Genomic DNA, 27237 nt, shown 5'->3' on the forward strand with positions numbered 1-27237 from the left:
AGGTACAATGATACACACCTTTGATCCTAGTACTCAGGAGGGAAGAAGATCTCTGTAATTTAGAGTCACTTTGGTCTGCATAGTGAATTTCAGGCCAACCAGAAGTACATAGTGAAACCTTGTCTGAAAAAAAAGAAAAAAGAACAATTGCAGAAAGAAGAAAAATGAATGAGAATGCACAGAGATTGCTAGAAAGGTATAACAGATAGACCAAAGGGAAAAGGAGTTTTACTTTGTTGCTATTTAAAAATGACTATACTTATCAAGAACCAAGTCACAAGCCACCATTGGTCAAATGCTATTCAGGCAAAGAAGAGTGAGAACTATGTGTACCAAGTGAAACCAAATGATGAACTGTCTATTTCCTGGAAGACATTTCAGCTACTGCCTTTACCCATGAATGATACCATGGCTGGGTATAATAGTCAAGTGCATGCTCAGCTATTGACTTTATATGAATGATACCATGGCTGGGTATAGTAGTCAAGTGCATGCTCAGCTACTGACTTTACCCATGAATGATACCATGGCTGGGTATAGTAGTCAAGTGCATGGGTACAGGAAAGTAGAGCTCCAGCTGGATAGAGAAGAGTTGATAAAGGGTCACTGTCATCGTCAACTGCTGCTGTTACTCTTGATGGAAAATCCTGTAAAGCTACTGAGGCCACACCACTTTACAGCTGTAAACCTGATTCCTTGTCTGATTGATAACATAAACTCCTGAGACCATGTTATTTTACAGCCATAAACCTGATTCCATGTTTGACTGACAACATTTTTAGACTATTAAAAAGAATAATTTTCCTCTTCAAAATACAGGAACCTAAACTCCACAAGCATAGAAAAATTTAGGTAGTAGGGGGGTGTGGAAAATGAAGGTCAGTTTAAAGAGCAAAAAGCAAGTATAGACAGAGTGAATCTCAAGACATTGAGCTGCCATGATGAGGAAAGAGAGAGGTGCGAGTGGCTATAGAGTAGCCTGGGCTTGTGGTCACTTGAGATGAGAAATTTGTAATCACACCAAATGCTAAGCAGCAGGGAGAGGGGAAAAGGTACCTGGAGGAAGCAGGCAGCAGTGTTCTCCGGCTGTAAGCCTGGGAGATTTTCCTTTCTGATCATTGCAGTACAGTACAAAGATTAAGGACTGAAGATCTGCAGCCAGGGGTTCAGTTCATATGACTTTATTCTAGTTACTTAATGTAAGACAGAGGTTTGCCATATATAGATGCCTTCCCTGTGAGCTGCTAAGAACAGAAAGCTGACTGACATGGACAAGCAGAAGAGTGTCTGGCACACACCGAGCACTTGATGAAGTTAGTGTCTGTGGTCAGTCAGCTAGCTATTAGCTAATTCATCTGACACAGCTGGAGGGAAGGGGAGATGAATGTGCATTCTGTCACTTCCTGTCACTCTCTGTCACTCCTACTCACAGCTCTGGTCTGAAGTCAGACCTGAGTTCAGAGCACTTCATGCTAAATTTCCATTTGTCTATCTGAGCAAAGCTCCCTGTCAAGAGGGGGGTCTGAGGGCTGGGGATGTAACTTGATCAGCCCAGTGCTTTCCTAGCTTGCATAAAGCCTTGGGCTTGAGCCCCAACCACCACAACCAGGCATGGATGTATATATACACTTGTAACTCCAGCACTTAGGAGGTAGAGGCAGAAAGATCAGAAGTTCAAAATCATCCTTGGCTACATAGTGAGTTCAAGACCATCCTAGGCTACATGTCTCAATAAAATGATATAAAATGAAATAATAAAATGAAGGGGCTGTGAATAGTTCATGCTGCACATGGCACAGGGCAGGGCCTGCTGCTCACACTCTTCCAGGGCTTTGTTCATCTACCCACGGCTGGTCCGTACCCAACTCCTCTTTGTCTAGGGGGCCTTGAGTAATTTCCTGTTCTTCACAGTTAAAGAAGTCCAAATAAAGCCTGTGGCTATTTTCCAGATGAGAAAACAAAGGCTTAGAGGGAAAACTACCTGTAAAAGCAGCAGAGGCAGGCCTGGAAGCCAAAGTCCCCTCTTCTCTTCCCTTTCTCTGTGCCCCCAGTTCCATCAGTCCCCACTGCCCCTGGAGGGTCCTGACAGGTAGGAGTAGAGTCAGGTGCCAGCCAGAGCCCCCTACCACCTAGAGACAGAGGTAAACTCTAGATAGATTCTGTTGCCCAGTTTCCCCTCCTTTAGGGCTTTTTCCTGAAACCCCCAGTCTGTTGGATTTCCTCATCCTACAGGGAGACTTGGCATTCATGTAGCTGAACCCACAGTAGCTGAGCGTCAGGTTTGGAGATCTGAGGAGGACTCAGGGCTCACATGCCCAGAAAGGGCAGACGTGAGTGGGCAGAAAGGGACGAAGGCTTCCCTAGCAGGAGGCTCTGGGTCCAAACAGGATCATCTCATCTCCTTGGAGCCTCAGTACTTGCTAGTTGGGTCAGCACTATGATCTGCAGCATATAGCTGGGGAAGCTGAGACTTGAAGCAATGACGTCATCTGCGCGGGGTCTCAGAGGCAACTATGTTCAAATTAGGGATTTCCCCTCTGGCTCCAGGCTCCACCTCTGGACACTCCCTGCTACAGGCTCCTCTGTGTTGTGGCCCTTCCGCTGAATCTGTCACCCCCTTCTCGGGATGTTCGGGATGCTCGCTGAAAAGAGGAAGGTCCCCCACATTTCTGAGGCCTGCCCACCTGCTCTTTCCAGGACCGCAGCCTTTCCACAGCTGGGTGAACTCCAGGCCACTCCCCACCCACCCGTCTCCCTGATAATGAATTGCGAGCCTGCGGGCCCAGCTGCAATGCTTTCGTCACCCAATTACCGGAGCTGCTGGCACGATAAATCTTGCTCACACAAACGCAGGCAAATCTGCAGCTATTTTCATGGCCATTACTGTGCATAGGACATTGGGACCCAGGTCATTTGATTTTCTGACATGGATTTCCTATCCCCGCAACCCTCCATCTTTTCTGTTTTCTTGCATTTCTCATTGGCAGCTACACCCCTCCCCTCCGCATCCCTCAAGCACCTGCACCTCCCTTCCCTGGGTTGTGGGCCAAGATCAGACGACTCGGTGTGACCTTGGCCAAGTCTTTTCACCTTTCTGGGCTTCAATTTCTTGTAAAATATAAATGATGTCGGTGACTTTACAAGTTTGTGAAGATTAGCTCACCCAGGCGTGGCACACGCCTCGCTGGCAGTAACAAGGGTGCTTGTCAGCATTCTTTGTTATTTTTAAAACAGTTATGTATTTATCATAATGTGTGTTAGGAAAAAAAATATAATATCAAGGCTGTATCACTGCTAGGAGACCATGGAATTAGAGATCCAAATAAAGTATGCTAAAGGAAAAATATTAAAAATAAGCCACAGATGTAGCTACTATGGAAGGAGTGTGTGTCTGAGAGAAGGGTGAGAGCCTGAAATAACAGCCACACAGTGCTTGCACGCATAAACATCTGTTCTGTTCCCCACCCTGCCCCAGTTCCTGCAGAAGGGAATCCGGGCCTTCAGAGAGAGATGGCCTATCCTGCTGAGGCAACAGGGTATTGGAGGAATTTGGAGCCTTTGTTCTCATGAGAAATGGTTCCTGAGCCTTTACCATGCAGAACCCCTGTTTGGTAATAGGGACAAGGGGCTCTAATGGCAGTGTCTCCCTTGGGGAGCCCCCTCTCCACTTCTCTTTGAAGAAAACCCTGTCGTAGTCAGGCAAGACAGTTGTCATGGCATTTACCCAGTAGGACTTCCCTTGAGGTAGGCCCTGAGGCCACATCTGTAAAGAGAGGAGCAGGTTCACATAGAGGACATGAAGGAAAAGGATTCAGGGGTGGCCTTGTGTGAAGGACTGTGTGTATGCCTCCTGGAGGAGAACAGTACTCCCAAGATCCTCGTGGGAGCTGGGATTGCCTGCCAGGAGGGGGAACCTCACCTCTTATCATGAAGAAAGCTGACTGAACCTGGGAGTTTACAGGCCCATCCCAGGGCTGTCGCTAGACAATGGAGAGACTGAAACAGAGCTCCGAGCCAGGGACGTGATGCCGCTGAGTGGAACAAGGGAAGGAATTCCAGGGAGAGTGCAGAGGGCTCACTCCATGTTCTTCCCCCTGTAGGCATGCACGAAGGAAGATCAGAGCAATTTCCACAGCCCCCACAACAGAATTCACAGGCCAGCATGCAGCCCAGTGGTTACAGACGAGGCAGGGCTGACCACCTTTAAAAAAAACGGCTTAGCCTTGGGTATCTGGCAAAATAGAAACCTAGCTGCCTGCCTCGGAACACATCAGCCATAGGCAGGTGAAGAGGAGGAACTGGACACTGTGCAGAGAAGCCAAGCCCACCCACTCCCAGCTAGCCCTGGGTAAGCCAAACGAACTGCCTTATATAAAGCCAGAGGCAGATTCCACATTCCTCTGTGTGTGTGTGTGTGTGTGTGTGTGTGTCTGCACCGTTGTCACCTGGAGACAATAAGGCTAATGAGTGACGCCACTTCAGGGCAATTTTGAAAGCTCAGGCACTTTGAAAGAACAGACTTCCTCGGGAATCCCCAGGAGTCCTTGGCAGAAATGCCTAACTGTTGGGATATGGAACCTGAAGAGACTACCTCCAATAGCCAGACAGGTCCACCAGCGGAAGGATGGGAACACCAACCCACCTACAAACTTTTGACTTAACATTGGTCCTGTCTAAAAGAAATGCAGGAACAAAGATGGAGCAGAGTCCGAAGGAATGGCCCATTTTGAGCCCCATCCCATGGGCAGGCACCAACCCCTCACACTATTGATGATGCTACGTTGTGCTTGCTGACAGGAATCTAACATAGCAGCCCTCCGAGAGGCTCTACCAGCAGCCTGCTGAGACAGATGCAGATACCCACAGACAAACTTGGACAGAGGTCGAGGACCCCTATGGAAGAGTTAGGGAGAGAACTGAAGGCCCTCAAGGAGATGGCAACCCTGTAGGAAGATCAGTAGTGTCAACTAACCTGAACCCCTGGGAGCTCCAAGAGTCTGAGCCACCAACCATAGAGCATACACGGGTTGGTCCGAGGCACCCAGCATATATGTAGCAGAGGGCTGCCATGTCTGGCCTTAGTGGGAAAGACTGCACCTAATCCTGAAGAGAGACTTAATGCACCAGGGTGAAGAGAGGGGAGGGCTGTCCTCTCAGAGGCGAAGGGAAGGGAGGATGGGGGGAGCATTAGGGATGTAAATATAAACTAATTAATTACTCAAAAAAAGAAAAAAAAAGAAAGAAAGAAAAGAAAAGAAAAGAAAGAAAAGAAAAGAAAAGAAAAGAAAGAAAAGGAAAGGAAAGGAAAGGAAAGGAAAGAAAAGAAAAGAAAAGAAAAGAAAAGAAAAGAAAAGAAAAGAAAAGAAAAGAAAAGAAAAGAAAAGAAAAGAAAAGAAAAGAAAAGAAAAGAAAAGAAAAGAAAAGAAAAGAAAAGAAAAGAAAAGAAAAGAAAAGAAAAGAAAGAAAGAACTGGGCACTGCTGTTGAGCCACCAAGGATAGACAGCAAGCTTTAACATTGGGGTTGACTGCAGTTTACAGGGAGTTAGGGAAAGATTGCCACCTCGTGGTTAGTGATGGTAGTGCCTTAAACAAATCTGTGCAGGGCCTTACAGATGCTACAGATAACAGATTTTTGACTTGCTGGTCCAAAAATAGTCCTTCCAATAACGTGTTCGGATTTCTGGAAACAAATCAATATCCACTCTTTTTTAAAGAGACAAATATCATAAATTTTCTGCTCCAATCCAATTCAGGTGACTTTGGGCGACTTGGGGCTAGAGCCACGTACCACTTACCTGCAACTGCCCCCCTCCCCACACGTTCACACAGATGCAAATGCATCCAGCAAGCTGCATGGTGCTCATACCTAGTGCCAGGACGTAACCTGGCCTCTGTCCCCTGCCGCTGGGGAGCTCACCCTAGAAAATACATCACACAAGTATAGCGACAGTACACTTCAGGGCTAGGTGGTGCTGACTGGAGTCCAGGGGGCAAGAAGGGGTCCTGATCCAGGAGCAAGGCAGGTACCCCCACAGATAGGACAGCTACTAAACAAGATCCTGGGAGGAAGGGGATCTCTTAGCAGAGAAGAGGGGGGAGGAGGCGTTCAGACAAGAAGAGCCACAGAGAGACCGATTCCTTTTGTAGCCACCATACTGGTCTTTGGAAGCATCGGTGTCCACTCACAAGTCCCAGGTTAAATGTGCTCACCCCTAGCATTCCTTAATACTAACAACATAGCAAATGCGACCAGGAATACTAGCCAGGCTTCTGGGAGAGCCTTGGCAGAAGTCTTGGTTAATTTTCTATTTCTGTAATGAGACACTCCGAACAGACAACTGTAGGAGACAGTTTATTTGGGGCATTACAATTTTAGAGGCTAAGTCCATCACCATCATGGCCGGTAGCATGGCAGCGGGCAGGCAGACACTGCACTGGAAAGTACCTGAGAACTTACATCTTGATTCATAAACGTGAGGTACATAGAGGTGACTGAGAACAGCATGGACTTTTGAAACATAAAATCCCACCCCGACCCCAAGGTGTGTCTCCAGTGACATGCCTCCTCCAACAAAGCCACACCTCCTAATCCTTCCCAAACATTTCAATCAACTGGGGACAAAGTATTCAAATATATGAGCCTATGGGGCCATTCCCATTCAAAGCATCACAGCTCGAGTGGGTATGTACCTCAGCGTGGGGTCCTGTTAGAGGCCTGGGAGAGAGAAAGGGGAACTCTGAGAAGGAGAAGAAAGGTGTTTTCATCAGGAGACATGGGAAGGGACAGAGGTGACTACAGGCCTGGAAGGTACAGCTAGCCACATGGCTAGATGGGCTGGGTGGTTGGGTTAACTTAGATGAGCTTGCTGACAGTCTGCCCAGCTAGGCCTAAGCTTTGAAATAGTAAAAGGTCTTTGTGTGGTTATTTGGGGAAAGGCTGGTTAAGGAATAACTGATGCTATATTAATCTCCAGCATTAAGTAATATATACAGAACATAATAATCATTTAATTTGCAAATAGTACCCAGCTTACAGGAATTAGAATCCAAACTTACAGCCTAAAAAGGCTAGGTGAAAGGCAGGGGAAAGTCAGGCTAGCCTGACCAAAGTTCTGGTGTATTTAAAAAAAGGAAGAAAGCCGACCGAAGGCTGAGGACACAATTCCTGCGACTTCTCCCGAGCACAGCACGGTTAAAAGCATGCTAGACAGACTTCTGTCTGACGCTGTGCCTGAAGCAGCCCAGGAGTTCTGGGGATTGGAAAAGCCTGGTCAGGGCGGTCCTGAAGTGGAACCAGGGCCACTCCCACCTCCCCCACCCTCCCACTCACCCCACCCCATTCACTCACCCCACCTCCCCCACCCTCCCACCTCCCCCACCCTCCCACCTCCCCCACCCTCCCGCCTCCCCCACCCCACCCTCCCAGCTATCTGAACTGCATAGGGCAGCGCCAGCCACACCACCAGGTACAAAAGAAAGAGCCCCGAGCATCTGAACTGGTATGGTATTAAGTTTAAAACTGGCAAGTTGAAATCCTTAAGGAGAGAGTCAGAAGTTAAAGGGAAAACTATTTCCCACATTAGAAAGTGGAAATCACACAGATCTCGTATCTCCATCTTAGTTGTCGGCACTACTACAATATGTTCATAGGGGCCACAGTCTCCTGTGCCCTCTCTAAGGAAGTGCAGAATAAAACAGACTTAGGGCAGGGGAACTGAGAGATGGGGTGCTAAATTACAAGCAATAGAGCTAGAGTAGGAAAAGGGCTCCCCAGGAGAGAAAGGGAAACGGATGGCAGCTGGAGCTCAGAGTTATGAGATGTTAGTCAGCGCTTTCTGCTAAGGGCCAGATGACACAGTGCAAGAGCACCTAAATTCCAAGGCTAACAGACAAGACTTCGATGCTACAGCATGAGAGAACACATTTGGACCAAAACTTAAGAGTTTCCTTGTTTCTTTGCTTGGCTTTTGTTTGTTTGTTTGTTTGTTTTTTCCCTAATAGTGGAAAATAGAGAGGATTTTTTTGTTTGGCATTACTAAAACATAGGAAATTTGTAAAGATTTTAAGTAAATACAGTTCAAAAATTGTTGTTTTCTAAAGTAAAGAGTTACAATGACTTCGAATTGAGGTGAAATATTTGACCAGGCCAGTGATGGCACATGCTTTTCATCCCAGCACACAAGAGACAGAGATGGGCAGATCTCCGCAAACTCTAGACCAGTGAGGTCTACACAATGAAGTCTGGGTGGGACCCCCTGCTGACAAGATTGGGGTTAGGGTTAGTCTAAAATCCAAAATGTCACATTTTTTCCTTAAAGGTACTATGTAAATTTTTGCTTATGTAAATATATGTATGTTATATTTATCCACATAAAGTATGTTTATAATCTCAACTAGAAAGAGAATGCTTTTTCTGTTGCCAAAAAGCATTTTGCTCTAGGAATATTCTACTAGTCAATGTAAGGACCCAGAATTGGGGTTGAAGCAGAGTTGTTTTGCTTTTTATACAACAGCTAAAGAAAAGCTATGCTCATGAGAGCAAACATGAGGTAAAATACCATGCCACTCTGAGCAGCCAGTCTGTCTCCTTGGAATATGGGACTCCCACAGGAGAACTAATGGCAGCTCCACCTAGCATGAAACACATAACCCAGGCCGAGACCTCTGAGCAAGCACAGTATGCTTGAGGGCATGCTTGGGCACTAAGATGGAAAGGCATTTAAATACAATTGAACACAGGGGAGAATGTTAAATTACATGAAAAAGTATACAGATATAGCCATATAAAAATAATCTCCAGAAGAAGGGAAAGGAGATAAAAATTGACATAAATGTTTTCAAGGGTACATAGATACTAAATAAACTCATGCCTTTGATCCCAGTACTTGGGAGACAAAGACAGAGACAGGTAGGCTCCTTTATGAGTTCAAGGCCAGCCTGATCTACAGAGCAAATCCAGGACAGCCCAACTACACAGAGAAACCCTGTCTCGATAAATAATAATAAACGTATGTCATTGTAGGGGAGGATATTTGGACTCCATAAGCCTTGTTCTGATTTATTAATATGAAAATGGTTATATTGTCAACGGTGATAGTGACGTTGTACTTCCTCTTTGAGACAGGTCAAAATGGAGTAGACTGATTGGATCAGTCTATAATTATAATGACTTCAAACTGTGAGACAAAAGAATGTCATGTGGGGAGAGGGGCTTTTTGTTTGTGTCAACAGAAAAGGAAAAGGGTCTTTGGATTCCATCCAAAATAATAAGAATCAGCTTTTATAGAGGGAAATCTCCTGTAGATCTTGGCTGCAGAAAGAAAGGAGAAAATTACAAGGACCAAATGACCCAGTGCTGTATAATGCTAAACCCTCTATTGAAACAACTCAGAAATTGGCTGGGGCATACATGTCTCCAGCTAGAACTTCAGCTCACATGGCCAATAAATCTTGCTGGCTACAGAACGCTCATAAATTATTATTACACATCATCCTTTCGGATGACATGAACGGAGACTTTTATTACAGTTTGGTTATGTATGTAATCATACTAAAACACAAAGATATTTTTCACATGCTCAAGACAAAAAGAAGATAATCATTAACAGACTTGTAAACCTTGCACATTCCTTACATATATTGATGCAAAACTGGGTATTTCTTGTAAAAGCTTGTATTTTCACAGAAAATACCAGCCAAGGAATCAGTACTAACAGGATCCACCCTCAAGGATGCTAGGGCTCCTGATCCTGCTTCAGACTGCTCTGACGTGGGTCCCTCAAGAGACTTGCTTCCAGGACAGCTGCAGGAAAGGCTGCTGATCCCAGGGGGCTTCCGTTCCTCCAATCTTAGCCAGACTGATCCAGTCAGAACTTCACTTACACCCAAACTTTCTAAGCATGCAGTGACCAAACAACAAGTAATGCCAGCTAGCTTTCTTTTGAGTTAGCTATTTTCCCAATTTCCTTTGCCCCCCCCCCCACTCTAAAGAAATTCTTTGCCTCAATTCAGCAGGAAGCAATTATCAGAAGACCATCATCCCAGGCCCTTATTTTGGGATGGTTGGGTTTGGCCATTTTATGAGCTATAGGTATGTTGTCATTTGGAGGGATGATTACAAATAATTATGATCTTGGACAGGGAGGAAGAAAAGTGGGGAGCTTAGACCCAGGGAGTTATATCTTTCCTTTCCTTTTCTCTATTCTTCTTATCTTTTATCTTTCTTAGATAAAGGGAAGGGTGTTGAGAAGCAAGGGGGAATATAGAATTATCATATAGAAATAATAGACTAAAAGGCTAGATTATTGAATCTACTCTTCAACTTAAGAGCTATTGATATTCTCAAATAAGGTTATTTTTGTTACATTGGTACAAAATGTTGCATATTTATACAGATTTCAGGTTTTCATAGGTATGAACCTTTGTATATTGATACAAAATTTAAGGTTAATTTTGTTACAATATAACACATGTATGTTTCAACTCTTATATAGATGTGTCTTGCAGCTCATTTGAATATTCCAGGTATAATTCCAAACCATTAGTGAAATGTTTGTCTGCGTCTGCAGATGCAGATACCTCTTTCCTCACAGGTCTCTGTGAGGATGAAAACTAGATAACCGTAGTCTTGCTGTAAGTTTAAGTTGTGAAGGGTCTAAGAAAATGTTTTAGGGTCTAAGGAGATGTTTTAAGGACTGTAAATGAAGATTAGAAGGTTCAGAAGATGCCTTATGAAAGTTGTAGGAAAACATAAACAGGTGTTTTAGGTTGGTAACACAAATTAGGATAGAAACTGAGTTAGAACTGAACTGATAAAGATAGGATAAATAGTAGAGTTCTTTCTTCAAAGATTGCCAAATAAAATGAACTGATCATTGTGAATGTAATTCTTACCTGATAGTTCTTGCCATTTTTCTTATTGCATATAGTTTTTTTATGAGATAAAAAGCCTTTATTGGACTAAAAGGGGAGGATGTCAGGGAGCACTGTGTGAAATTGTACACTGTGTGAATTGTACTGTCCTTCCTCACCTAAGGTATTCTCTGACTTTAACAAAAATCTGATGGTCAATTAGCTGGGCAGGAAGTGGAAGGTGGGACTTCCTGGGAGGGAGAAAGGAACTCTGGGAAGGAGGAGGTCAGCCTTTTTACTAGGAGACATGGGAGGGGACAGACGTGACTATGGGCCTGGATGGGACTAAGTGGTTGGGTTAACTTATATGAGCTAGTTGATAGTCTGCCCAGCTAGGCCTAAGCTTTGAAATATTAAAAGGCCTTTGTGTGGTTATTTGGGAAATGGCTGGTTAAGGACTAACTACTGATGCCATATTAATCTCCAGCACTAATTAATATATACAGAACATAATAATAATTTAATTTACATCCTATTTCAGCCTGCTGTGATTTTATTACAGTGCCATGGACTGAAAAGTTCATATGCAACAACAATTCGTGAGTCATTGTTCTGTTCTTGAGATGGGGAAGTTCAAGATCGAAGCGCCAGTAGCCTGGATATCTGGTGAAGGTTTCATGAGGCCTGGTGAGGCTTGTTTTCTGTATTCTCACAGAGCTGAACTCTCTCTCAGTGTTGTTTCCTCATCTGTAGGTTGGGATAATAATGCAGTGTGTGTGTGTGTGAGTGTGTGTGTGAGTGTGTGTGTGAGTGTGTGTGTGTGTGCACGCGCGCACACACACACACACACACACACACACACACACACGTGTCTTTTTGGAATAAGAGGAGAACCATCCAAATTGCATATGGAAGCTCAGACTTGGCTTCTACACACAGGTCCAGACACTGACCCACCAATGAAGAATGTTTTATGCAGTGTTGCATAAAACAAGATTTTCGTCCAGTCTGTGGCTGCTAGAGCTGCCTGGTGCCTACAGACTGCTTGGCTGGCAATGCACTGCCTTTCCTGCTATCCACGTCTACGCGTCTCCCTTAAGGGGGTCCATGTTCTCAGTTCTTACTCTCTTTCCAGTTGACAACAAAATCTATCTCTAGGATGACTTTGGGTCTCGAAAAGCAAGTTCTGGAGCTGGAGAGTTGACTCAAAGAGCACTGGCTGATCTTCAAGAGGACCCAGGTTCAATTCCAAGAACCCACATGGCATCGCACAACTGTCTGTAATCAGATACCCTCACACAGACTTCCACATATTGAATAAACTGGAGAGCCATCTCTCCAGCCTCAGAACCTACAATCCAAGACCCAGGTCACCCTAAAGATAGGTTTTGTTAACAACTGGAAAGAGAATCAGAAATGAGATCATGGATCCCCTTAAGGGAGAAACATGAAATAAAAGTAAATAAAAAAATAAATAATTTTTTTTTAAGTAGGCTCTTAGAGGTTGGAAAGCAACTCGATTGGAAAGCCTGCGATTCTGAGAGGAAGTGTCATGTGACACACTCTGCCACAGAGACATTGTAGCCTCTCACCAGATACTGAGAGCACCTGGGAGTGCCCTGTCAGGGGCCCTGCCTTGTCCCTTCATTACCTCATTGTCAACACTCAGCCATCAAATGTTGCCCATGCTGAGGACTGAAGGTGAAGACAGTGGTAGGATAACTGTGACTTCCTGCTCTGCTCTCCACACAGCTAAGCTCTTCTGAGGACTCCCTGGTCAATCTGATCTACCCCACAGCCCTCTTGGTGCCTTGAGGTGGTGGGTTAAGCATATGATCAGGCTGTGGGGGTTTTGTGCCCCACTTTGTTATAACGGTGGCTTATAATTGGAGTAACCATGTTGAATAAACTATTTACAATGCTTGGAACAAACCAAGGATCAACTTTACTGATGTTGGAATGGGTATTTATGTCTAAGGTAGCTTACAAAAATTTGCTATTAATTAAATGTTTACTAAGTCTTGATAAAAATCTTAGATAATGTAAACAAATGGAACCACCAAAGCTTGTAGAGTTTTGAGTATTCCTCTAAAGCCAACAGGTCCAACATGGACCAGTGTAATAAAAATGCAAAAATAGAAGAAGTCGGATTTCTTGCTTTAAATGATTATGTAAACAATTATTATAAAACTACTGAAAAGGTAAACTAATATCCCCTGGATGTTACTTTTGTCCTTGGGAACATCTCAGTATTATGAAAATTGCTAAGCTTACTTAAAGTCTTTCCTAAAGTGAATTTCAGAGAGCACACAGACTCGCTGAGAGATTTAAGGAGTCGTACTGAATTAGTTGGTGAAGCCCAGCAGCAGCTGAACAGCCCACTGGCATGCATGCTGTAACATCAGCAGTGAACTTAAAGGCATCACCTTCTTACTGGAACACCGGGAGTCTTAAGCCAGTTTGACAGTAATTTCAGTCTTTTGAAAACACAGTAAGATATGCAATGGCCAGACCCGGGGTTGCAGTCAGTGGTCACTGCACAGCCAGGCTCTTCACACACAGGCTCATGGTATCTCTTGCTCACAAACCACCACTGTAGTCCTGGCTCTGGTCCCTTCTCGCTGATTAAACTACCTTGTAGGAAACTCCAAAAGGATATTAACATTTTCTAAAGAGTTCTCTGAAAAGAATAAATTGGCTCAAATTTACTTTTTGAAAAATGTTGAATATGAACTATTAATTAAGACGATGACCATTTCAGTTTCCTTAGCAGTCAAGATCAATAATTACTGGGTGGTGGTGGTGCCTGCCTTTAATCCTAGCATTCAGGAGGCAGAGCCAGGTGGATCTCTGTGAGTTCGAGGCCAGCTTGGCTTACAGATCAAGTTCCAGGACAGCCAGGCCTACACAAAGAAACCCTGTCTCAAAAAAATCATTAATCAATGGAATGAAGACCTGTAAGCATATTTGTTCTAGTGTGGAGAGCGGGTGTGGCGATGGTCCCAAGATGGTGCCTGGGACTCCTGCCAAGTCTTATGACTAGCACCTGATTTCCTCCCACGCCCGAGTTTAGCCATGTCCACCATGTAAGCTGCGCAAGCGCACCATTGACGCAAAATCAGGCCAGATGACGCGGACCTATGAACTGGGGCTACATAAAGTGGACTGAGGGGGTGGAGTCGTGAGGGGATAAAAGCTGCTGCTTTTGGGGATAGAGGGAAACATTTTTCTTGCTTCTATGCTGTAAGGTTCCCGAATAAACCGCTTTAAGAACGTGTCGTTGCTCTTTTCTGCTGGTCGGAGACAGAAGCGACATTCTAGGTCAGCAATTCTCAACCTTCCTGATGCTTCGACCCCTTAATACAGTTCCTCACGTTGTAGTGACCCCCAGTCATAAATTAATTTTGTTGCTACTTCATAACTGTAATTTTGCTGTTATTTTATTTTCTGATGGCCTTAGGTGACCTCTGTGAAAGCAGTCACAACCCACACGTTGAAAACTATTGTTCTAAGTGATGGCAGTGTTTGTGAGTACAGTGATGTGTCTGGCACCACAGAGCCAGCTAAGACACACTCAGAACATTATAAGCTCAGCATCTCCCTTGGAGTCCTGGAGTAGCAGTCATGGAGAATCCAACCAGGGACAAAAAGAGAACCCCACATGTCACAGCTTGGCTTTAGGCTTGGGACATCCTACAGTGCAAGACCAGACCCAACCTAGATGGATGGAGATCACCTCTGAGCTCTGGTTCTCTTTGGAAGGTAGCCAAGGGTAGAGAGCAAAGAGCATTGGTGTGGGGGTGGGGTGTCGGGGTAGGGGACAAGACTTGGTCTTGTGAGAGACTGTGTGCTTTCTATAATAACATTTACCAATTTTGACTTTAAGTTACTCTTGAGGCTGAAAGTTGCCGTCTCTTGGCAAGTTGACACGTGTCACTTAAAAGAGGTCCTTCTTCTTTTCTCCACAGGTTGAGAACCTAAAGCTGATAGTTCCTTTAACTCCTTGTCTGCTAGGGAAAGTCACTTTTTGGAAGAAGAAGAAAGGAGACACTTTTAAAAAGGATTCTAATCCTTATTTCTAAGAGAAAAGAAAAATGGGGGGAAACCTATTGAAACTATCTAACTCAGTCTGCTCTGTGTTCTCCTACATTCCAAGCTGTTCACTCTTAGTTCTTTATTTTCTCAGAGTACTCGCTCACGCAGTGTCTAATTCAAACATTCACCACAAGTTTAAACATAAATTCAAAGAGAAGTGTGCGACAGAGATGTTTACATGAATTTCCACCAAGAATAGTTATCTAACTAGACAGTTCTTTTCTGTCACTAGCTCCACAGGTTCATTGAAAGTTAAAAACCATAATTCTCGTGTATAAGTTAACAATGAAGTTTCATATAGATAAGCCCAGTCAATATTTTATCTTCTGTCCTAGCACCTACAATAAGTCTTTCATTTCCTTTAATGACCTCTGGTTAATTGTTTTGCAGCTCTAAGAAATGTGTCCTAAGTTGTGAATGTCTGCTTTCTCTCTCAGAAGTAATTATGGCATGTGAAGACTGGCGGAGTTCTCACTGCAGTTTTCATTCCAGAGAGGGCTTTAATAGCAGTCCTATTATAAAGGGTTTAATAATTACTAGTATATTTTAGGAATTCTTATAGGATCATCATTAAGAAGAAATCATCTATTTGTCTATATAGCATCACTACAAGATAGTACACACACACACACACACACACACACACACACACACACAACACACACAGGAAAGGCATATTAATTCCAGAAATCTTTCCTACAATGTTGTCCTTTTGGCCTTGCCTGGAAGGGCTCATCCATCATGGTTCATGGTTCACCTGTCTCACGGTGAAACCATCTCAGGAAGCTCACCTGCTAGCTCTGAGCCTCTCCTAGCTGGTCCTGGGATTAGATAAAAGCCCAGCTCCAGGAAGCATTGTGACTAACCTGGAATCAGGCTCGAACACACAGCTCTCATTTTGGTTGACTGTTCAGCAATGTTTGAATGTCACCCTGGGAATGGGTGGATGCAGCCAAGAACCTCTGACTCAGATTCACCTCTAACAGAGGTGACGGTATTAAAAGCAATAAGCACCGCTATCAACCACCATTAAGGGCAGCTGGCACGGGTTTCTCATTTTCTCCCCGGTAACTGTTTTCTGGATGAGGAAGGGGAGGTGGAACACAGCGTCAAGGCTGGAGAAAGCATCTGACCTTACATTCTGCTTTCTCAAGTCTTCTAAGACAGAGAATTTGCACAGCTCTGGGCATGACCGGAAGGATAAGGGCATTTTTCTTATTAATACAACAATGCGGGGCTGGAGAGATGGCTCAGTAGTTAAGAGCACTGACTGCTCTTCTGAAGGTCCCGAGTTCAAATCCCAGCAACCACATGGTGGCTCACAACCATCTGTTGTTAGATCTGACGCCCTCTTCTGGAGTGTCTGAAGACAGCTACTGTGTACTTACATATAATAAATAAATAAATCTTTTTTACAAAATACAACAGCGCAGATCTTTCTTCTGGCCAAGGCACCTACGCGTCTCCTAATACTCGGTGAGCAGTGAATCATTGGAAAAGACAAGTCTCTGGCTTCCACTCAAGATCAGAGCCCAGGGTTTGTGGGACAGGAAGTGAGCACATGGCCTCTCCTTTTAATGGGAAGAGATCCAAACTCCCAGTTCAAGAGCCTTGTATGTAAGATATGGCACAATTTTCACTACACTCATTGAAGGGAAAAGTGAAAAAAATTCGAGGAGCAGCTTATTAGTTTTTAGATTTTCTCTAAGACATCAGAGACCTCTCTGTGGAAAGCTGGGCCTCACTCATCAGTCTTGATTTGGCTTTAATCGCTGCTAGGGCTGGTACAGTCTTCACAGCTCCGGACCTCTTGGTCTGAAAACAGACAGAAGTCAATCCGCTCATACTCATGCTTCTTCCCACACTCAAACAAACATGCCAACAAGTCCTGTTCTTCCACAACAGCCAGATCAGAGTAGCCACTGGGCCCACAGTTCAAGATCCATGGGCGGGACCAGCAGTTCACCTCCAAGGGGTTCCGGTTGTAGTAGATGCCTAGGTTCATCCTCTTTCTCTTGCTAGTTGGATGCGAGTACAAGAGCCATGTTCCTGATGGTGTTTCAGCTCCTTTCTCCACCTCCAGAGAACTGTCCAGCAGAGGGCGCGTCTGAGTAGCGGGAGCACCTTGACCACTTGAGTCTTGATAGTTTGGCATCTTCGAAGGTCGGAAGCTCACTACACTACCTTGGCAGCCGCTTCGAGGCTCATGGAGTTGTGGGTTCAGGGTTGGCTTCTGAAAGCAGGTACCACTATCAGTACTAAAAGCCTCTGCACGGAACCGGCATGGTGTTCGAGCACTGCAGTAGAGCACAGGGTTACCGGCCGTCCCAGCCACTTCTGCCACTTGGCACTCCCCTGTCACCTGGGGCCCAATGAACTTGCCATGGTGCCATGTGACTCCTAAGTCATCACTGTAGATCATCAAGGAATGGGGCCTGACTGAACACGGAAAGCAGAGACACCAGTGTGAGACATAGTAGGCGTAGGCGGGGATGATCAGCCGTCCCGAGTGCAGTTGGATGCCATGACCTGGGCCCACAGCAAACGTGGCCCAGCGCTTCATCTCTGAGCCAATGATGTCCTCGGTCAAGTCTTTTACTTCACCCCAGGAGCACCCGGCATCCTCACTGCAAAGGAAGCAGAGACGGGAAGCATTCTTGCCCCACATAATCTGGCACCTCTCAGTAACATGGCCCCGCACACAGATGAAGAACAGGTACACACGGCCAGTATTTTTCTCCCACACAGGGCAGGGGTTCATGGTGCGATGCCCAGGTAACGTGGCCTCCATCAGTACCCGTTGGGGGCCCCACTAGTCAAGGGAAAGAGAAAGAGACAGTGGAAGTGAATTACTAATATGAAGACAAGAGGCTTGTTAAAAACATCAGTTCTTTTTTTCAAACAATATAGGACATTGAAATGGACAGAATCTTGAAGGCCCAAATAATCACTAACTTTGCAGCTATTACAAGGTGGCTTTAAATCTGAAAAATGAAAATGCTAGAGCCTGTAAAAGCTGTGTTCTCTCAAGTATGTTCTTTGCTTCATCTGGACTTCCAAATCATCCTCCAATACCCAACTCCAGTGCCCCCTCCTCTGGGAAGCCCTCCTTGAAACTCATTCCGCTAGCAGCATAGACCAGCTATGTGACACTATCCATGTTTTTGGTAATTGTCTCCCCTTTTAGACTATGAGCTTTTTGAACAATACCCAGATTATGTACAGTTGTATCTCCAATACCTGGCATGTGAGAGCAGCCAATAAAAGTTTACAAAAATCAACAAAAAAGGTGGGGGCCAGTGAGATGGCTCAGAGCAAAGATGCTTGCCACCAAGCCTGGTGACCTGAGTCCGATCTCTGGGACCCAGTGGTAGAAAGAGAGAACCAAGGACTTTCAAGTTGTCCTTTGATCACCAGACATGCATGGTGGCACATGTACACAGAGACACAGACAGACAGAGACAGAGCAGGGAGGGGGGAAGGGAATAAAATGTGATACAAAAGCCGATGATGAAACATAAACAATGGATCAAAGGAGGGAAGTTCCCAGCAAAGCTGGAAGTTCAGGACTAAAGAGCTTTTCTCTTCCTGCACTACAGTGGGAAAGCAAGGCACAAAGACTCAAGCAGTCAGACAGCCCTGCCCCACGTCTACCCTTAGCACTGTCGTGAGACACCAGGCAAACATGATTGCCATTCCTCATTGGCCAAATGGAGAGTAAGAGAGGAGCTACGAAGGCAGCAAAGGAGAAAGCGCCTGGTCACACACCACAGGAGAGGCTCCAGCTTCTCACGCGGCATTTGGTAAATTTCTAGAACCCCAATAGAAAAGGGCAAAGAGCAAAATCAGACATGTCACAGGAGGAAAAAAAAAGACATTCAACTTCACACATAAAACATTAATTGGAATTAAACTAATAAAATTTTCAACTAACAATTTTTTTTACATTATACAGTTTGGTAATTGTTGGTTAAAAAATGTGGATAAATACACCCCTTTATGTATGGATTGGAGTATAAGAGTTGAGCTCATAAGATATGTACAGATACATTTATCCTTTTACAGGATGCTCAATTCCAGAAAATTATCCTAAGATTTAAATAAAAGGTTGGAGGTATAGAATAGGGTAGAGCATGTGCCTAGCACATGTAGAACCCAGGGGTGGATCCTAGCACCACATACTGGGAGAAAAAGCACAAGGCAATTCACTAGCAAGGTAAATAAACCTATTTTATTCATTGTATTTCATGGTAGTTTTGTTTATAATGGTAAGCATCCCAACACATGAGGTTGTGTTTAATGGGGGAAATGACCCTTTGTTCATATATAGTGATATGAGATGGGTTCTATCCCATGTTAATCTACACTACCCTGTAACCCTGCTCCAGGTGCCAGGCCTGCCCATGCCTCCCCGGGAATTCTACTCTAGGTGCCAAGCCCCTGCTGGACAAGCCTGGTGCTCTCAGAAGAATGCTGCCAGTCCAGACAGGTCTTCAGGTTGCAGTTTTCAAGAGACCAGATGTCAAATCAAGCCTGTCTCTAAAAGAAGAGAGCTTTTCACCCCAGAGAAAAGATGCCATCAGAAACAGCAAGGAGTGACTCTCTGCAAATGGGACTTTATGTTATGCCTAGAATGGCTGTTCAAGAAGACAGGGCCAAGACCAATGCATAGTTAGAAGTAAAGACAATCTCATTTAAAACATGCAATTTACTATCAATGGTTAAGATCTTCATATGAAGTATCATGAAAACATCACCGTGAAAGGTGGCTAGTGTTGAGTTCTTTTTTTTTTTTTAAAGATTTATTTATTTATTATATGTAAGTACACTGTAGTTGTCTTCAGACACTCCAGAAGAGGGCATCAGATCTTGCTATGGATGGTTGTGAGCCACCATGTGGTTGCTGGGATTTGAACTCCGGACCTTTGGAAGAGCAGTCGGGTGCTCTTACCCACTGAGCCATCTCACCAGCCCTAGTGTTGAGTTCTTACTAGGCAGTTCACATGATCAATTACATGCTGTAAGTGATAAAGCAAAGAACACTCAAGGACCCAAGTTCAGAAATCCAACAGGGTACACTGACTGCCCTGGTTAGTTTTAAGTCAACTTGATACAAGCTCCAGCTTGTATCTGAAAGGTGGGGACCACAAGATCCAGCTGTAAGGCACTTTCTTAATTACTGATTGAGAGGTAACAGCCCAGTCCATGAGAAAGCAGGCCGAGTGAGCCAGTCAGCGGCAACCCTCCATAGCCCCTGCATTGGCTCCTGCTTCCAGGTTCCTGCCCTGTTTGAGTTCCTGCCCTGACTTTTCTCAGTGCTGGACTATTACCTGGAAATATAGGATGCAATAAACCCAATTCTCCCCCAGGTCGCTTTGGTCATGGTGTTTCATCATAGCAAGAGTCAGCAATCCTAACAAGGACACTGACTAAAACTATGTCCCTAACTGCTAAGCTAGAACCTGTTCATGAAATCAGATTTCTGTATCGACAAATGCTTTCCCTAATTTCAAAAGTCAGTGCCATGACGAGAAAACATGGGAACCATGGGGCCGCTGGACAATGAGGTTCTGCAACACACTGTACAAGAGCAACCAGGAAAACAAAACAAGCAATACCCTTGCTTAGCAGCTCACTGGCAGCACCAGCAAGAGAAGCGACCTGCACACAGGTGGTGCCTGTCCTAGAGAAAATGAACTGGCTAGGCCACGGACTGTCAGGCCACAGGGCTGGGCCTCTGTGGGGTCTGATCTACCAAGCTACTGAGATACAGTCAAGAACTGGCACGTCCCCAAAGTACAAAATCCTCAGAAGGAACTGAGAACCACTGCCATTTAAAGCAAGGACAGGGGCTCAGCGGAGACACATCGTCACTGTGTCACTGCGACATGGCAAAGCACCCACTTTGGCTACGATGCTCAGACTGTAAGAGGTAGAAAAGCAGGCAGATTCAGGGATGAGGGACTCGGCAAAGCTGGGGAAATGGTGTTCCCTTCCTTGGGTGGTTTTACCGGGGCGTAGGAACAAAAGGCAGGCCATGCCAGCTCAGAATGAACCACAGAGGCCTGGGCCTGAGTCTGAAGTATGTTTCTCTGCTGGATTATGGATACATGACTTAGAATAAGTGGCAAAGCCTTTGAGCCTCGTTTCCCCATACGCCAGACACAACTGACATCAAAGCCTAGGATACAGAAATGCTGTGGAGAGGCTATGCATCCCTGACCACGCAGTAAAAGCCTTCCCTTTCTTAGGTACCCACACCGAGTTTTACTGGCAAAGGTGGGGAGAAAAGAAGAGACGCACAAGTGCATTCAGCTCTGAGGAGAGAAGATGAGGCCTACTATAGCAGTGAATCAGTTAAACCGCTCTGGTTCCCAGTGAGCTAAACTAAGCCAGAGCATTAGAACCAATTCCCACCAAAGGCCCATGCCTGTATCTGGGATGAGTCACCTGTACAGAGCGCCCCTTCCTCAGCCCTCGTCTGAGCACCAGGAAGGCAGCATCCTCATCGCTGACTGAGGTACGCTTCTCTGCAAAGGCCAGGAAGGTGTGGGTGGGAGGAAGGTACAGCAGGGCTGGGATCCGGTAGGTCACCCCGCTCTGTTCTTCCTGCTGGAACAGGGTGCTGCTGAGGGAGCAGGGTGGGACTTCCTCCATGGTTTCTGTAAGGACAGGGAACAGCTCAGTGTAGGTCTGCATACAAGTTCCTGGTCATTTCATTGCTGAGGGCACACGGGAGCTGTGGGGGTACCTGAATGTCTGCTTCTTCATATAAAGAGAACATCATAGCATCAACAGCCCAAAGCAGACAACATGCACCCTCATGCAATGACTCTGTTCTCTAGATATGTCCATTGAGTTCCCAGGTTACTCGAACCCGTTAGAGTAACATTCGAAATTAACAAAGCACTAGGAAAGCTTTCATCCCATCCTGAAGTCTCAGAAAAGAGGCAGCCAGCTTTCTCTTCTGCGCCAGGAAGAGGGCTTTGTCCTCTAGTCACTGTGTGAGGGGTGCACACAACAGACGGTGGACACTCACAAGGGACGTATCTCGGTACTGTGATCTCCGTTCTGGGTGGTCTAATGCAGGTAGACCTGTAGCTTTGGCTGGGGTGACAAGTGTGTTAAAAGCTACACTCTTACGTGTGACCCGCTGTGTGTAGCTCGAGGGATTGCTACTCTGGCTTTGGGTTTGCACTTAATCCCAGCCCCCTGAAGGTTACATTTTTTGCAAATTCAGCTACATAAGAGCTAGGCCAATGAATCCTCCCTCTGTATTTATTCAATAAACACTTCTGGGCCTACATATATCAGGCCCTTACACTGGTGTTGAAGAGACACCTGTTCTCAAGGTTAGAACAACAAGAGAGGGAGGCAGATACACACAGAGATAAATAGGAAGCAGTGAGCGCAGTCTTAGAGATAAACACAAGCGCAAACAAAAAAGGCACAGCTGTGCAGATCAAAGCCCCAGCAAAGGGCCTTCTGAGAGGGTGACACTGGGCCAAGCAAGCTACCTACTCTGCCTGGGACATTCTTTTTCAGAGAGTCACACAATTCCCTACCTCACTTCCCTAAGTTCTGGTCAAACCTCATCTACTACCTCCCCTCCTGAAGCTGTGCGCAGATGTCATCCGGTCTCTGGGCTGTTATCTGACAACGGCTTGCCACCTCTGCGCCTTGTTCCCTGCTTGTTTCCCCACAGGACTTCTCACTCTCGGAGGTCTCCCATAGTATACATACTCAATGCATGCTACAAAATAAAAGATCCACAGTATCGGGTCCCAACACCCCAAGATGGCAGTCTGTGCTCAGCCCAGGCTGGACTCTGACTCAGTGAACATTCAGTGCTCCTCAGAAACCTTGTAAAGTGGGTTTCTGTTTGCCAGGAAAAGCCATTACGTTCTTATCTTCTACAGGCCCCTAATCTCTGGAGAGGGCCTCTAGTCTCTACTAAACCAAACTGGCTTCCAGCAGATCAGAGGCCCCACAATAGTTCCCAGGCTATTCCAGGTAACCTGCCCTCCTCCCGCTACAGCACAGTCACGTAGAACGGGCAGGACTCTCCCACCATTTCTGCTATCTTCTCTGCTCCCATAGTTCTGGCAATCACTAGTCTGTTCCTCTCTCTCCCTGCCTTTTCTCTTTGCTGACCCAGGGGACCCTCAGCATTCCTCAGTCACCTTATAGAGTAGGTTTCCGTCTGTCAGTAAAAGCCACTACTTTATCTTCTCCTACGGCCCCCCAAATCTCTGAAGAGGCTGCCACCTGTGTGGTTTCCTCACTGCACCCCTCAATTACACAGGAGGGCTTTATATCTCCTCACCTAGAACCAGGCGTGGTCCGTGATGGGCTCTGGCACAAATTTGCTGGCTGAGTGAGTCCAGGACTAGATGAACTGGAATATAGAGAGTGAAGAATCCGGTCAGCCAAGTGATGGGGCGAGAAGCAGCGAGCTTGCTGGTTTGGGTAACAGACAGCTGTGGAGGCTTTCAGTCGGCGAGTGTGACTGTGGTGAGGGGAGTGAAAGACCCACGAGCAAAGACGGGACTATGTTGACCAGCAGAGCAAGATCCCGACAAACCTATCACCTTATTGTGGTATCCATCCTACAGGGAGCCACCGTGGTGTTTCTGACAAGAAAGAAACAGTCAGTTTAGACCCGTCTCTCAGGCAGTCTTCTGGGTAATGAGATACAGGGTGATGTTGCACTGAGTCGGTCTACAGTCTGAGTCAATCAAGAGAACCTGGAACATACGAACGACTCAATCAATCACTACATTGAGAGAATGGTGTTTCGCTATTGTAAGAAGAGTGGGAGAAGTGGCCTCTGAGTCAGAAGAAAAGCTGCCCTTCCTTTCAGGCTGGGGCTCGAACCACATAATCAAACGACTGGGTGGACTGTCTTCTCGGCATGTTAGGGCACACCTGAGCTCCACTCTCTGGCTCTCTCCTTCCATGCACCACTGGGCTGGCTCTATTCTAAGGACGCCTGTCTCTGAGTCCCACTGCTGGCAGTGCTTAATGAAGGGTGTAGCTTAGAGTACTGTAGGTTTTACTGCTTCCAGATCCTCATCTATAAAATGAATTCAAAGTCATGCATGGTGGCGCACACCTTTAATCCCAGCACTTGGGAGGCAGAGGCAGGTGAATTTCTGAGTTCGAGGCCAGCCTGGTCTATAGAGTGAGTTCCAGGACAGCCAGGGCTACACAGAGAAACCCTGTCTCAAAAAAACAAAAACCAAAACAAACAAACAAAAAAATGAATTCAGTTCTACATAAAAAGAACAAAGGAGTCGCAAGTAGCTGTCACAAAGCCTGTTGCGCAATACATGGCAGTCACTACATCACCATTTTTCAATTTTTTCCCCCTAAACAATGTCTTACTTTGTATCCCAGACTGGCCTTGACCTGTTATCCTAGAACCTTAGGCTCCTGAGTGTTAGGACTCCAGTTGTATGCCACCATGGCAAACAGGGTAAGTTATTTCTGACTCCTGAAACTGATGTATAACAATAGTCATGCACTATATACAATGTAATACTAGACTGCATATGTGTGCGTGTGTGTGTGTGTGTGTGGTCCCACAGATTCTAATCGTGCTAAAGTTTCCATCACCTACAGACATCTTAGACACCAGTGTCACAGCCCTGACACATTACACATGTTTGTGATGTCAGTCATATACAAATATCTATGTTCAGCTCATACAACTTGAAATGACAAAAAGCTATTTTCCTGGCTTGCATCCATTCACTAGACTCCACTGTGTTATTATCTTGGAATACAAACTTACAAATATCTACAGAGACGGCATGTTACCTTAGCAGCAGCAGCCTCATACACTCCATGCTTTCAGAGTCTCTGACGCCATTTTCTCTTGTGTTTGACTTTATTTCATGTTCCGCTCATCATGGCTCTAGCCACAATAGGCATACACACACACACACACACACACACACACAGCTGAGCTGTCGTCCGTACCATACGATGTGTATACACACTGATGAAGTTCTCACAACAAAACCACATCATGGTGGTGGTCTCAGTATCAAGCCCCATGGTTAAGCACTGCATTATTCTATCAATTACAACCTCCTCTTAGCACCTGGGCTGGTCTTGAACTTGTGATTCTCATGCCCCCGCCTCCTGAGCGCTTGGATAACAGGAGCCAGGCACCATGACTGGCTCTCATTTGTTAAATGTTAGTAATGTGTACTTATGAGAATCATTCAAGAGTGCTTTATAAACTTTAAGGCCCTATACAAATCGATGTCTTTAATTATTGTGAATGCTGACCTTTTTACAATTCAGTTTTGGTTCTGCATCACCTCAACAATTAAGCTGTCATTAATTTTCACTAATTATGATTATTCTAATAATAATGATGACAGTGGTAATACAGTGGCCTGGCCACACCTAAAGTATTCACCCAAACTATGTGCTGAGACCTCGGGGCTGAGAAGGATCTAGTACAGGCCTGCTTTGGAGTTGTTTGCTTTAGCAGATAATTCTAATTGTTAATTACTGTTCCATACTCTCTCACCTTCCAACCAAGTCCTCTCTACTCTCTTTCTCCGGGAGAGTACAGTTTAGCACGACTTCTGAAGTCAGCCTTGTTTGAAGAGGAAAACTTACGGGAGACCACTCAGTTGCAAACCTAGTATCAACAACCTTCCTCCTGGGAACCTTTTTGGTCGCCCACAACCCCTCTATAGTAAGAAGACTCCCCAGTTTCGCTTTGTTCCCACAGTTCTAAACTACAGCTGAAGTTTGGCTTTAGATGGAAGAAAGCAAAAGTAGAATGGCCCAGAACACACTCTGGCTGTGAGGTCCTAGCTGATTCTGGCTGACTCGGTCTTCCTTCCTGATGCAGGTCCCCACAGTCCCCGGCTGGACGAATTCGGGGTGACTCTCACCCCAGCTCACCGGCTCCGGAGGCTCTCTGGGCTCTCCCGTGGAGTCTCCGAGGAAGGCCTGAAGCTGAGCTGGGGCGATGGAGACAGGATAGCAGCGACAGAAACCACAGACGCTGAAATAAACCCAGAGACCGCTGCAGGAGAGCTGGCAGTAATGAGACAAGTATCACTGGGGCAGAAGGGACGTGCAGGGGAGCTGGCGCCAGAGGACTGAGAGCGGCGGCTGGGTGTCAATCTCCCCGGCCAGGCCACGCCCCCTCACCGCGCACTGCCCGCCCTGCTTGCTTCTCCACGCCCTTAACGATTGGTCTGTGGAAGGTATCACCGCCTAAAACTTCCCTAGACAGCCTAATTGTCGAGCAAAGGTTCCGGGGCTCAGAGGGGACTCCAACAAAGGAAGAGGTGGAAGGGGGTGTTTTCACACAAAGCACTGGACACTCTCCTTGCAAAAGGTTCCAAAATGTATATATTTATCAGGGGCCTGGTGGTGCGGGCTGTGGACTCTGCTAGTCTGGTAGAGACTAAAGCTGGAGGACTGTTAAGTTTCATCTGTCTGGACTACGGAATGAGTTTAAGGCCACCCTGAACAACTGCCCTTCTCACAAGATTTTTAAAAAAAAAGTATAAACAGAGCTGAGAAACCAGTTAGGTGGCAGAGCACTCGCATAGCAGGTGCAACGACCTAGGGTCACTCTCCTGTACCGTAGATAACTCATTGTATATTATCTACACACATTTACATACATATATCTGTTACCAAGTACTGAATCTATTCTCGTTTCACAGTCACACACAAGGACCACCCACTCTTCCCCACCTACCAAAATCAAAAGAGGAAAAGGCCCCTCTTGAGACACTCTAGCATCTAAGAGATTAGCCAGGGGTGGGGACAAAGAAAGCTAAAAATGACTGCCTTTAAAAAAACAACAAAAGGATATAGGTACAGAGACAAAATTTAGAGCTAAGATGAAAGGATGAACTATCCAGAGACTACCCCATTCGGGAGTCCATCCCATCATCAGCCACCAAACCTAGATACTAATGCTCATGCCANCAAGATTCTGCNGAAGGGANCCTGATATNGNNGNCTCTTGTGAGGCTATGCCAGTGCCTGGCAAACACNGAAGTNGATGCTCACANCCAGCTATTGGATGGAACACAGGGTCCCCAATGGAGGAGCTAGAGAAAGTACCCAAGGACCTGAAGGGGGCTGCAACCCTGTAGGTGGAACAACAATATGAACTAACCAGTACCCCCTGAGATTGTGTCTCTAGCTGCATATGTAGCAGAAGATGGCCTAATCAGCCATCATTGGGAAGAGAGGCCCCTTGGTCTTGCAAACTTTATATGACCCAGCACAAGGCAAGGCCT

At 45.6% G+C, this 27237-nt stretch overlaps 1 protein-coding gene across 2 annotated transcripts; it reads right to left on the reverse strand.

Annotated features, from left to right (window-relative positions):
• Positions 1 to 16389: 16389 nt before the first annotated feature.
• On the reverse strand, positions 16390 to 26056 carry Neu3 (neuraminidase 3). Of its 2 annotated transcripts, none has more exons than XM_021221661.2 (4): positions 25877 to 26056; positions 23274 to 23345; positions 21398 to 21609; positions 16390 to 17759 (listed from the first exon to the last, which is right to left on the reverse strand). In XM_021221661.2, exons 3-4 carry the CDS (start codon positions 21602 to 21604, stop codon positions 16713 to 16715), a joined length of 1254 nt encoding a protein of 417 aa, XP_021077320.1. In that variant the 5' UTR covers positions 21605 to 21609; positions 23274 to 23345; positions 25877 to 26056; the 3' UTR covers positions 16390 to 16712. The 2 variants fall into 2 exon arrangements, with proteins under 2 accessions (XP_021077320.1, XP_029400302.1); XM_029544442.1 differs by having other exon boundaries at positions 25867 to 26056.
• Positions 26057 to 27237: the final 1181 nt, after the last annotated feature.

The sequence above is a fragment of the Mus pahari genome, chromosome 1, assembly GCF_900095145.1.
Source record: "Mus pahari chromosome 1, PAHARI_EIJ_v1.1, whole genome shotgun sequence".
NCBI classification, from domain to species: domain Eukaryota; kingdom Metazoa; phylum Chordata; class Mammalia; order Rodentia; family Muridae; genus Mus; species Mus pahari.

Excerpts from the sequence above, each read along its gene's own strand:
- Neu3 (XM_021221661.2), bottom strand. The coding sequence starts at position 21,604 with ATGGAGGAAGTCCCACCCTGCTCCCTCAGCAGCACCCTGTTCCAGCAG. Across the intron at positions 17,760-21,397 it reads GGAAGGGGCGCTCTGTACAG|TGGGGCCCCCAACGGGTACT; the intron begins GTGACTCATCCC and ends TCCCTTGACTAG.